The 12,912-nt window shown below is 41.2% G+C and overlaps 1 protein-coding gene across 3 annotated transcripts in view; it reads left to right on the forward strand.

Moving 5' to 3' along the window:
- Nucleotides 1-612: 612 nt before the first annotated feature.
- urb2 (URB2 ribosome biogenesis homolog) overlaps nt 613-12,912 on the forward strand; it is a 28,530-nt gene continuing 16,230 nt past the window's right edge. For 2 of the 3 annotated variants that reach the window (XM_008405800.3, XM_081605276.1), the window contains exons 1-6: nt 635-777; nt 1,053-1,180; nt 1,842-2,018; nt 3,822-4,858; nt 6,398-6,536; nt 7,670-9,980. In XM_008405800.3, coding sequence (XP_008404022.1) covers nt 1,055-1,180; nt 1,842-2,018; nt 3,822-4,858; nt 6,398-6,536; nt 7,670-9,980 — 3,790 coding nt within the window. In that variant the 5' untranslated portion in view covers nt 635-777; nt 1,053-1,054. Of the gene's footprint in view, nt 778-1,052; nt 1,181-1,841; nt 2,019-3,821; nt 4,859-6,397; nt 6,537-7,669; nt 9,981-12,912 lie in introns of all 3 variants that reach the window. The other variant, XM_017304141.2, reaches the window with a different exon arrangement.

Here is a 12,912-nt window from a genome sequence, read left to right on the forward strand (position 1 = left end):
TATCTGAGTAACATTTCTGGCAGTAGGTAAGAATGAACATATTTATTTATTTATTTATTTATTTATTTATTTCTTCTTCTTCTTCTTCTTCTTCTTCTTCTTCTTCTTCTTCTTCTTCTTCTTCTTCTTCTTCTTCTTCTTCTTCTTCTTCAGTTAGTTAGTTAGTTATTTTTTTATTATGAATGAATGAATGAATTCATTAATTAGTGTTTTTTTCTTGGTGCATGTAAATCTTGGTCCTAATCTAATTTCTCATTGTCATATAGAGGAAGAAAAGTTAAATATTTCTAAATAAAAAGTGTTGAATATTTATCTCTTAGTTCAATTTGGTCAAATAAAAGATAATGCAATCAAATTGTTTTTTTGAGATTGGATTTCTGGAAGCCCAGTAATAATAATAATAATAATAATAATAATAATAATAATAATAATAATAATAAATTACATGAAAATTTGAATAATACAAATACATAAAAAATAAATTGACATTTTGCTATCAGTCATGAAGCCGTGAAAATATATAAAATTTTAGTCAGGAAATAATATGCAGAATTTGTCAAAAATATGCAAAGATTAATGTTTTTTTTTTATTTTTTTATTGTACATGTTATTAATGTTCATTATCCAGGATTAAATTTTGCCCGATCGATTACATCGACTCTCGACTGGTTGGGTCTGTCTCATGGAAAAACCAGAACAGGCGGAAGACACGTGCGGGTACTGAACTTTGCTGTTATGTCTGTTTTTAGACGGCAATAAATAAGTTAAATAAAAAAAGTGAGTATCTATTCACGCAGTTGACGAGTATCGAGAGAAGTTTTATATTTATCTCTTAAAGGAAGCTAGTGGTGAGCGAGTGAGCTGAAATACTGACTCTTACAGATGTAGCTTTCCTTTTCATACAAAATATATTCGTGGCCATTCACGTTTATGTTTACTTAATAAATGTCTTACAAGATTCTCTGATGATTTTAGCAGAGCGTCAGTTTTTTGCACTTTATTTTCATATCCTTTCGCTTCTTAGTGACTTGTCTGTGTTGTGCCTGCTGCAGCCATGGCTGCGTTATACTCAGGTATCCACCTGAAGCTGAAGAGTCCACAGACTCCGTGGGAGGACAGGCTGAAGCTGGCCCGGTTTGCGTGGACCTCCTCCCAGTGTCTGCTGCCCAACAAAGAGCAGGTATGAACACATGAATGTTCACAGGGTTGCTGTGGGACACAATTCAATCAGTCACAATCAGCAAATTAGAATATAATAATGAAAAATTTCTGGATAAAAAAATGTCAGTAGTTTTATGTAAACATACATAAATCTGGATTGTTTCAATGTAATGAATATTTATTGTTCCCAGTGTCTCACTTACTGATACATTTTATTTTTTTTAATTTAAATGTAATAAAATTGTGGATTTTTTTGTTGTTAAATTAGTGTGTTGTTCTTGGATCAGTCAGGTGTATATAATGTGTAAGAGAGAGGCATTTCAAAACATAAAATTATGTTATATTTTAGTCTATCTTGTCTCTGGTGTAGAATTTAGGATACAACCACAAAATTATTAATAACAATAATAAATGTAATAATGAAAATAAACACTTTTTAGATAATCTGGATTGTTTTTAAAAAAAGTTTAAAAACCTACCTTGAAAATGTTTGAATTTAAACTGTGGGAAAAGCATATGAACCCTGATTAAACTCTAATTTCTGAATATTCATATGTATGAACATAGTATGTATGCTCCAGGATGTAGCTTTAGCTTAGATCATAAGCTAACTAGCTTTAGCATTCACAGCATTCTCATGTTTTCTCATGTTTCTTCATCTGGACTTGCTTTGCATGCAGGTTTTGTTGGACTGGTGCACCCACGCCCTGACAATCTGGCACAGTAAGAAGGTGGAGCTCTCCCAGGACGTCCTGGACGGCTTGTGGTGCTACCTGGACGAAGTAGTTCACAGCAGGAAGCTACATTCCTTCATCAAGGAGGGGAAGACAGTAACTCTGAGGCTCAACATGGCGCAGGTGGGCAAGCCGTTCAGTTCAAACACCAGCTGCATTTTCTCTCAGCATTTAGCAATTTACATCTGAATATTGATGCATTAGAGCATCAAAACTTTTATAAATATGTTTTATATATATAATATATATATATATATACACACACATTCACTTTAACCATGTTGTGACTGTTTATGAGACAGATAATCTGTGAAAAGATCGATCATCTTCACCTCCTCCCTGAGCTTCTATAGCTGTGTGAAGAAATGCAGCGTTCCTGCACAAAAACAACCAACCAGAGCCAGGAGGAGGGTTTTAGTGCTGCTAATCAAGCTCATACATGTGCTGCTAAATGTGCTAATGGCGGAGAAACGACTCATTGTTACAGGAAAACAGTTTATTCGCCTTTATCAGTGGCTATCTAGCTTTAGCATTCCCACCATTCTCCGTTACTTGCAGAGAACGTTGTGGCACATGGACATGATTGACAGCGCTAGGACCCGCCTCCTGGCTCTGATTGGTTCAATCAATCAATCAATCAAATTTTATTTGTATAGCACATTTCAGCAGCAAGGAATTTCAAAGTGCTTTACATAATTAAAATAAAAATAAAAACAGAGAAAGAAAAAGAGATTTAGAAAAAGATTTAAAAAGATATATAAAAAAAATTATTAAAAATAAAGATAAAAACATTAAAAACATCGATCCACATGAGGACTTGCCCTTATGGGGTCTCCTCGAACAGAGTTTTAGCAGAGCAACATCATACAAGGATTCTCAAACCTAAGACATTAAAACCCGCAATTTAGCCATAAGCAACTCTAAACAGGTGAGTTTTAAGTTGAGATTTAAAAGCACCCAGTGTTTCAGCTGTTTTACAGTTTTCTGGAAGTTTGTTCCAAATCTGTGGTGCATAGAAACTGAATGCTGCTTCTCCTTGTCTGGTTCTGGGGATGCAGAGCAGACCAGAACCAGAAGATCTGAGGGGTCTAGACGGTTGGTACAACAATAACAGATCTTTAATGTATTGTGGTGCTAAACCGTTTAGTGATTTATAAACTAACAACAGTATTTTAACGTCTATTCTCTGAGCTACAGGGAGCCAGTGTAGGGACTTTAAAACTGGTGTTATGTGCTCTATCTTCCTGGTTTTAGTGAGAACCCGAGCAGCAGTGTTCTGGATCAACTGCAGCTGTTTGATTGATTTATTAGTCAGACCTGTGAAGACGCAGTTGAAGTAATCAATGCGGCTAAAGATAAACGCCTGGATGAATTTTTATAGATCGTGCTGAGACATCAGTCCTCTAATCCTGGAGATGTTCTTCAGGTGATAGAAGGCTGACTTTGTGACCGTCTTAATGTGGCTCTGAAGGTTCAGGTCAGAGTCCATCACTACTCCCAGGTTTCGGGCCTGATCGCTGGTTTTTAGTTGTAATAACTGAAGCTGTGCATTGATTCTGGTTCGCTCCTCTTTAGGTCCAAAGATAATAACTTCAGTTTTGTTTCTGTTCAGCTGGAGAAAGTTTTGGCACATCCACACATTGATCTGTTCTAAGCATCTATTCAGTGATTGGATGGGTTCAGAGTAACCTGGTGACATCGTGATGTAGAGCTGTGTATCATCTGCATAGTTATGGTAGCTAATCCTATTCCCTGGTTTATTTCTAGTTAGCACTGGGAGAAGGCAGAGGAGCTCGATTATTATAATTTTTTTTTCACAGATTATCATGACATAGTTATATTTTCAACAAATATGTAAAAGTATATATATTTTATAGAGGTCACATACTGCAGCTTTAATACCTAGTTTTTCTCTGTTTCCTTCAGCTTCTGCTCGACCTCCTGCAGGACTGCACACATGGCCGCCCGCCCGTGTCTCTGCCCACCGTACTGAGCGTGTGTCGGGGGATTCTGTCCTCTTCTGCCCTCTCATCTGTATTTACCACAAAGTATGAGCTGATGGTCAGCCTGCTGGCCAGGTCCTGCATGTTGGCCTGCCATGAGATTCAGACGCAGTCGCCCACAGAACAACAGAAAGATGCTGAAACTGAGCATCTACAGGTGGAGCCTGACACCAATCTGATGATCTCTGATGAGTCTAAGAAAGACAAACCCTCTTCTAATCTGTTTGAAGTCTTGCTTCAGGTGCTGGTTTGTTATTTATCAGTGCAGCAACAACAAGCCAACTTGAACAGAGTCTTCACTCTGGTCACCAACCAGCTGGTCCAACCTTTAGTTTTGCTCAGGTTCTTGCTGACTTCTCAGGATTTTGCTCCTTACACACACCTTCATGTCCGGCAGCAGCTGCGCAAAGATATCCGCCTCAAGATTGACTCCATCCTCCAGTTGGCTCTGTTCCCCTCCGAGCAAATGGCGTCCTACAAGGCAGAGCTCCTTCCGGCCAAAGAGGATTCTGGGAAACGTGGTTCAGGTTGGACGAAGGGCCCTCCTAAGCCTGTCGGCGCTTTGCTTTCCCACCTGGACGCTCAGGATTACTGCGAGCCGACTCTGCGCTACTCAGTGAAGTCCGACGCCTCGTCTCTGATGTTCAGGTTCTTTCTGGAAAGCTACGGGAAGGGAAAAGGAGAAAGCGACGAGGAGCGGAGGATGTTGTGTTTCTACTTTTTAGCGAGGCTGGTCCCAATGTTAGATCTTCAGCTTCATGGAGGCTCCGCTGAGCAGAAATGTCCTCCAGGTTCCCCACAAAGCTGGAGCCGGGCCCTGCAGGCTGCCGAGTCGCTGCTGAGCCAGGCGCTGGCTGCAGACATCTACAACATAGCTGCAGACAGGATACGGCACGGGGAAGTCCAGTTCAGGTTCTACAGAACCGTGGCCCAAACACTCCTGAACGAAGCTAAGCCGAGGTAACGTCTCATTTTAATGGCTTTTTCATTTATTTGTAATACAGGTGTACGGCTCCAACTAACAATTATTTTAGTGATTGATTAATTTATCGCCTATTCTGACGACTAATCGAAAAATTAAGTTAACCACTTAATCCAGGGATGTCCATAGTGTGGCATGGGGGCCATTTGCGGACCTGTGGATGGTTTTGTCTGGCCCCGGGAGAAATATTTTACAGAAAAATAAAATGTTTTCAAACAATTTTTTAGGTACAAGAGAAAATAGTTTTTTAATTGACAATGTTTCTGTTTTCATTGGTTACACTTAGGTTTGTCACGATAAGTTTTACTGGCCGATAAATTGTCCGTGAAGTTATTGTGATGAACGATAATATTGCTGTTTTGAGACAATTTTCAAGTAATATAATAGTAAAGGCATATAAGTTCAAGAACACATTCAAACTGGATGAAAAAAAAAAAAATATATATATATATATATATATATATATATATATATATATATATATATATACACACACAAAGAAAACCAAAAACAACAAATGAAATTAACTATGAAGTCTCTGTAAACATAAATGTCCTTCAAAAGGACCAGTTTCTGGTAGAAAGAGAGAAAAGAGAAAAACAATAAATCACGACAATGAAAATCATTAAGCTCGTTTTAATTTATCATGCAATTAATTGATTTATTGTTTATTGCAACAGGTCTAATTACACCTGGATGAAAACAGAAAGTCTTGCCCAACTTTGTTTTGCAACCGAGGAAACAATAGGGGAGAAAAAATGAGGACAAGAACCCAAAAAAGTTTTGGAAAATATATCAGAATTATTTACTACAGCAGCTGTTCAAGACGCTGATTATATTTTGAATCAACAATGATTTAAAGATTAATTTTCTACAAGAATTAGATTGATTTGCTGTATAAAATATTGTTTATGTGGTACGTTATTGAAGAGATTAAAACAACTGATGTTTTTGTTCTTTCAGTTTTTATTAAGAGAAGAAAATGTAGTTCTTGAATGATCTCAGCTTGATCACAAAAAGTTTGGACACCAGTGACTTAAGCCTTTTTATACAATATTAGAAATATATTAAAATATGCAAATAAAAAGCTGACTCACTTCCTTTGTTAAATAATAAAGCATTTTATTGCCTAAAATGCGTTTGCTGTGTGTTCAGAGCTAAAGGTGGTCCAACAATATAATGGTGTAGGTGACCTTTTTTATTTTTATTTTGCGGTGGCATTTTATTTGTGTGTAACAGCATAACCTGTTTACCTTCTGTTAACGAGAACAAAGAGCCACTTATCTGCTGTTTGTCTGAACTCTGCTGGAGACCTGAAGCAGGAAGGAGTCCAGACAGGAAGAGACATTAAAACAGGATTGAAGTGAAAAAAGCTGCATCTGTTGGAAAAAAACACTCAGCAGATTATGGAAAATATAAACTAGGCAAATAAGGATTTTCTGTGTAGGGTTTACTTTTTGTATCTTTAGTTTTCATGTTTGTATCAAGTTAACTGGTTTTGTTGTTTTGAATGTCAGCGTACCGTCATGGTACCGGTGTCTAAAGGTGCTGCTGAATCTCAACCATCTGATTCTGGAGCCTGACTTGGAGCGTCTGCTGTCCTCAGCCTGGGTGAACGCCGAGAACATGGAGGCACAAGTTCAACGCGCCAGACAGGTTAGAGCTTTTCACAGGCTACTTTCCCTCTTCCATTCTGGCATAAACATCTAAAAACACACAATTGATGGTGATTTTTACATTGATTTAGACAAATCTGACGTGGTTTGTCTTTAATCTGCCAGATCACAGCTTGCTAACTTTTTACCAGTCAGTACTTTCACAACAAAAGCACAAAATCTTACCCAGTATTTTTTGTCTACTTGTAGTGCAAATAGGGGAAAACAATCAACCAATATCAATAAATAACATGACAGAAACATGATCAATATCTATCATTGAACTCTGATCCAGAACCGCACAGAATTCTGGGAGATGTAGGCAGAGGAAAGGCATAAGCTGCTCAACATCTCACGCTCTCTCTTAGCAAAGTTAGTGGAATCGAGTAGCTCTCTCTCTCTTTGGTTACCTAGCAACAACTAGCTCACTCATTCTTTGGTTACCTAGCAACAACCTGCTGAATAACTGGCACAGATGCAGTTTAAGGTTCCACCTCCTTGAATGTTAAATGCTTACAAATAAACAGAACGACTTGGAATGAAAACTGGATAAAACAGGAAACGTCACACAGTTTGGTAGTTTCTCAGATATAAAAAAAAAAAACCTAATCAATACTTGTCAATAATGACTCATATTATCGACAAGTAATATGAGTCATTATCGCGACATAAACGCTTATGTCGTGATATGTTTTCCAGCCATGTCATCCAGTCCTAAATATCTTGAAATAAGACAAAACTAACTTACAAGAGCTTGTTTTTAGTGAATAATTATTTAATATTGATGAAAACGTTCTGGATCCACTAGCAGATTATTTCACTCTTAACATGGGAAAATGCTGTTATAAGTGAAATAATCTGAAAGTGGATCTAGTACTATTTAAATCAATATTAAGGAATTACTGACTCAAACCAAGCTCCTGTATCTTGTTGAAAAGTTACTTGTAAGTTAGTTTTGTCTTATTTCAACTGTACTAAGGTATTTGCACTAGAAACTAGACCAAAAACACTTTTTAAGATTTAGTGTTTTTTGCAGTGTAAATTTGATTCATCCTCATCCTTTGCTACATGTAAAATGTTGAAAATAAACTAGTTATTTTACTCAGAATAACAGGTGTGTTTGTGTCCGTCCAGCTGATGGTGAGCGCTCTCCTCCAGACCTACGCTAAGCTGCGCCAGCTGCCTCATCTCTTCTCTTCGCTGCTCTCTGTGATCTGCCAGCCGGCTCCGGACCAGCGCCGCCATCCTCTGCTCTCCGAAGGCGTATCTGCTTCTCTCAGGTCTTGTCTTCTGGACTCGTCGCCTTCTCAGGTGCTGGAGATTTGCTCGTTAGTGTTACAGAACGTCAGGACCCATTTACTGCCCGACTTGGTCAATGAGGAGTTAGCCGAAGAGGAATGGGAGATAGACGGACACCAGAAGAAAGAAGCTGCGTCTCTGAAGCTGTGCTGCCTCTGTCAGCTGCTTCATGTCGTTTTGTTCAACCTGCAGACTCTCGATAACTCGTCTCCGCTTCTTCTCGTCAGGCAGAGCAAAGCCTTCATGAAGGAGATGCAGGAGATGATGAAAGATCTGCTAAATATGTCTATAAAATCCGCTCCAAAAAAGCATAAAAGGAAAGCCCTAAAATGGGAACAGAAGACCCAGGAGGCCATTCTTCTGCTCAGATACACCTGGGTGGAAGTGGACGCTCTCTTCCGCATCCACTGCAGCAAATACACGTCAGTGGATTCGTTCCTGACTGCCGAGGACGGGACTGAAGCGTCTCCGCTGCTAACCCACCTGGAGGCACTGATATCAGGTGCGATCCTACCGACTCGTCTCCGTCCGACTCCGTCCTGCAGCCCCGCGAGCTGCTTGCTGCTCAAACTCCTCACCCTGCAGCAGATGAAGAAGGTTTTACTGGACAAAGCCTTACTGAGTGAAAGCAGCACCACCGCCCTGCTAAAGATGGCGGTCCGGTTTATCGTAGCCAAGTCAGAGTTTGAGGAGGAACCTACAGAAGATGATGTGTGGGACGGTCAGATAGGCGGTGTGAACGTCACCACTTACCCTGCTGCTCACTGGTTTGTTGTTGTGTCAAATTTACCTCTGATTGTTCTCCACATGAGCGAGGAAGACGTCAGAGACGTAGCGAACGTGTTGGTGGCCTCATTGATGCACAGAGACGTGGAAGGGTCCGGAGATCAGCTTCCTGGAAGTCTGAGTTTCTCCTCCGTTTCCTCTCAGCTCGCGCTGAGCAAAGTTTTCCCAGAGCTGCCATCGGTCTTCTCTGCTACAGTTCGCTCCATCGTCCGGAAGATCATTGGTGTTCTCAGAGGGGGACTTACACCCAAACGTAAACCTTCATTTGTGATGGCTTATGAGAAAGAAACCGGGTCGGTTCCTTCTGGATCAGAGCCTGTGTTCTCGCCGCTGGTCGCCGAGGCCGTAGTTCAGGATATTTCTGCGTCTTTTAAAGCTGGAGAGGTTTTTGTTCTGCTGACAGACACGCAAACCAAGGAGCTCCTCGACTTGATCCAGATCTTATTGAACCTCAACCCAGACGGGATGAACTCTGAGGATCTCTCCTCCGTCTTCCTCCTCCTCTTCTTCACGTTTACCTCCACCTCCTTGCATCCAGAGCCTCCTGACTCTGGAGGAGACACTCTGTTCTTCGGGAAGCTGCTCCGAACTCTGACTCGCCTGCTGGAGGGAACTAGCTTTCCAAGTGTCCTGAAGCTCGTCCACGGCGGGACTCTTCTGCAGACCGCTCTGGGTTCTCTCCTGCGGCGCTGCAGAAAACCTGCAGTCACAATCACCTCTGATTGGCTGGATTTAGTCAGTGCGGTGCAAGGCTTCATAAAATTATTAGTTCAGCTGATTATAACCAGAAATAGCAGCGTTAGACTCAACCTGGACCAGTTTGCTTCCTACTTGACCAGTAAGGAAGTCTTAAACGAGCAGCCCAGTTCTGGAGCGTCCATGTTTGTCCATCTTCTCCTGGCTTCTCTGACTTCCTTCTCCCAAGCAATGATGTCTAATTTGGGAAGAAACAAAGCAATAGATCAGACTTTAACAGAAATACTCACTAGGATCACTTCTTTGCTGGGACCAACTGTGGAGTCTGCTCTGAAGCCCCAAGGTGTCTTTTCCGAGGCAGCAGCCCAGCCAGCCAGCGCCGTCGGTCAAGCCTTTGTTGTTGAAGTTGTGACGGTGATGCTGCGGAGTGAAGTGGCATCACTGGAGAACAACAGTCCGCTGACACACGGTAACCTTTATCAGGCCATCTGCCAGCAGATCCTGAGAGAAATGAGCTCGGCTTCGAGGCCCATGGACTTCCTGGTCTGCTCGCTGCGTTTCCTGTCAGCGTTTTATAAAGCAATGGAGAAGATGAGCGAGCAAGGAGAGAAGATGGAGGAGCTCTACGTTCAGATCATCCAGAATGTGAACCACCTCCTGAAAGGTAAATGGAACAAACACTAAAAACTTATTTCTAATGTAAATTCAAATGCATAGAATTGAGTCAAATAACACAAGTTAACGACTGAAAGCTCATTTTTATATTACAACTAACAAACTCTCATCTCATGGTAATTTTAGAATGAGATGTACTTTATTGATCCCCAACAGAAAATTGCTTATTTGTTGACAAACTAGTCCATTCAAAGTATTAAAAATTAACCATAAGTGATAAAAAATTTATTTAAAAAAAATAAAGTTTGTCATCATACTTAATAAGTCACTAAAGATGACTTATTATTCTTTCTTGAGTAGGAAATGATAGATCTGTGGACTGTACAAAACATACTCACTACATTTTGTGCATACTATAAGTCTTAGATAATGTGATTTTAGCTGGAGTTCCGTTTGGGTTGCTAGGTAACGGCGGAGTTCCGTTTGGGTTGCTAGGTAACAGGCTGGGCTTCTCTGGGATTAGTAGGTGAAGGGGCAGTGCCTGCTGATTTGTGAAGGGATTTTTTTAAGCGTTTAAGCCGATTTTAGAATCAGTTGGGATCATAGGCGTAACTTCCTGAAGAACTGGTGTGGACATGTCCCCCACCAAATCTGGCATGAAGGGGACAGTCCCCACCAATATTTCCTGAACCTTTTTTTCTTTATGTGCCTGCTTCTATGTAACTCGACATGTATGCTGAGTTACATACACGCTATATTCAAAGCATTAACAGATAGGCTTTTTTAAAATTCCTTTGTAAAACGTAAATGGCATGGTATGAAGAAGATATGGGACTATTACCTTCCTCGGAAGGATTTGGACAATGGTGACTGACCTGACTGAGACCTCACAAGACAATACGGAGGACGACAGTACTGGGCAAACTGACCCGGCTGGGGAAGTTTTCTCTAAGTCGACGGAACATCTTGAGCGTGAGAGTACAGTCGCAGTAAAATCTACCTTGGCTGGGGAAGATTTATCTGCGGCTGACCTCGCAGCCAAAACTTTCGCTGAATTGACAGTGAAAGCTTTGGCGTCATCGACTCCCTCTCTGGTTTTGCCAGAGAATACTTCTCTGAAAGGCACAATTACCAGTGTCTTTGAGGTACCAGGTTCCCCAGATGGGGAACGTATCTCAGAGGAAAAAAAATAGTTGGGTGAATGCCACTTTCCAGAGTGTCCTGAACCTGAGCGTCGCCAGAAGGTGTCTCGCTCAGGAAAGGGTTTTTATGGAGGCGTCATCCATCCCGTGCTGTGCTAGTCTAATCCACGCAGCTGTCCGACATCCGGGCAAACATTTTTCCCAAACGAAGATCTCCCCAGTTCTGATGGAGCTGAGGGAGAAAAAATTGTCATCAGACGTGGGAAAGGACTACGACATAAAATGTTTGTTGGAGTCTGTTTTGGTCTGGTTGGATTCATTTGGCGGGGACACAGATAGAGAGTTGTATAATGCCAACTCTTGCTCAAACTGTGAAACCAACTTCCTTGAGCTTGTGAGCAACCGCCCCCTGGTCGTCCTCCAATCGGCAACATTTCCAACCGACGTAGTTTCACTTTTTAGCAGTTGGTTGGATTTGGGGGGCAAACGTCGCTGTTCAGGCTGTGGGTCAGCTGTAAAGAAAAAACACTGTCTGGCTGATAACAGCGTGCTGGTGTTTTTTCTACAAAGGCAGACCAAGATTACACCCAGTGGATTCCCAATCAGACCATGGATGCAGACTGTGGATGTGGAACGGAGCGGTTCCACCAGTCCTCCGTCATCTGTGGGGGTTCAGAGCCGACCCACTTCTACACGTACTTGATGCAAGGACAGCAAACAGTGAAGGCAGATGACGAACATGTCTCCACTGCAGACAGCCACTGCAGTGAAGACATGAATAAAAAGGGATTCATTTACATTTCTGAGAAGTTAAGAAATGGTGGGAAACAGGAAGTCACACCTGACGTTACAGATTCTCCAGCCCCTCCTCTCGTAAATGACCAAAGTGCTTTTGGAGAGGAGCTAAAAATAACTAATTTGGAAGATAAAAAAATCACAGAAGAGATAATTAGTGACCATTTTGAGGCTGGAGAAATCTGACTGGGACTGAACATGTTTCCTAATGTGTTCAGTTATTTAAATTTATGGGATAAAAAGGTAAATAGATTTGACAGGTTTCCTGTTTGCAGGTTTCTCTCTGGGCGCTCCGGCTTCCTGCCACAGTCTGAAATCACGACTGTTTAGTTAATTGGTCTCTAAATGTTGCTTTTTCTTTTTTTTTATTGGCTCTAGTGGCCTTTATTTGATAGTTAATTGACAGGAAAGTTGGTCATGAGAGATGGGGAAAGACATGCAGCAAAGGTCGCCAGGCTGGGAATTGAACCTGTGACAGCTGTGTTGAGGACTAAGGCCTCCATATATGGGTTGTGCTTAACCCCTGTGCCACCACAGCACACCCTAAATTTAGCTTTTTTTAATAAAACGGTTGCCTGGGTTTGAACCCCTGCCTGGGTTCTTCTGTCTTCATGTTCTCCAAGTGCATTAGTGGGTTTTCTCCGGGTTCTCCGGCTTGCTCCCATTGTCCAAAAAGATGACTGTTGGTTTAATTGGCTTCTCTAGTTGACCTTTGACCCATGTCTTTCAACATAGGCGTAACTTCCTGAAGGACTGGTGTAGACATGTCCCCACCAACTCTGGCATGAAGGGGACAGCAATATTTCCTGCACCTTTGTTTTCTTTATGTGTATGGCTTAGATGCCGAGTTACATACACGTTGTATTCAAAGATGGCTAATCAACCACCGCTAGTGTTCAGGCGATCACTTCCTAATGATCGCAAAATGGAAATTCAGAAACATAAATCTGCAACGGACAGAATGTTCTGTTTGGTGTTTGTACGTCCATTTTTGTGGGGTAAATTTTTTTTATGGGGTTTTTTTTAGTGTTAATTCCTGATGCA

This window comes from Poecilia reticulata, chromosome 3 (genome assembly GCF_904066995.2).
Source record: "Poecilia reticulata chromosome 3, P_reticulata-male-v2, whole genome shotgun sequence".
NCBI classification, from domain to species: Eukaryota; Metazoa; Chordata; class Actinopteri; order Cyprinodontiformes; family Poeciliidae; genus Poecilia; species Poecilia reticulata.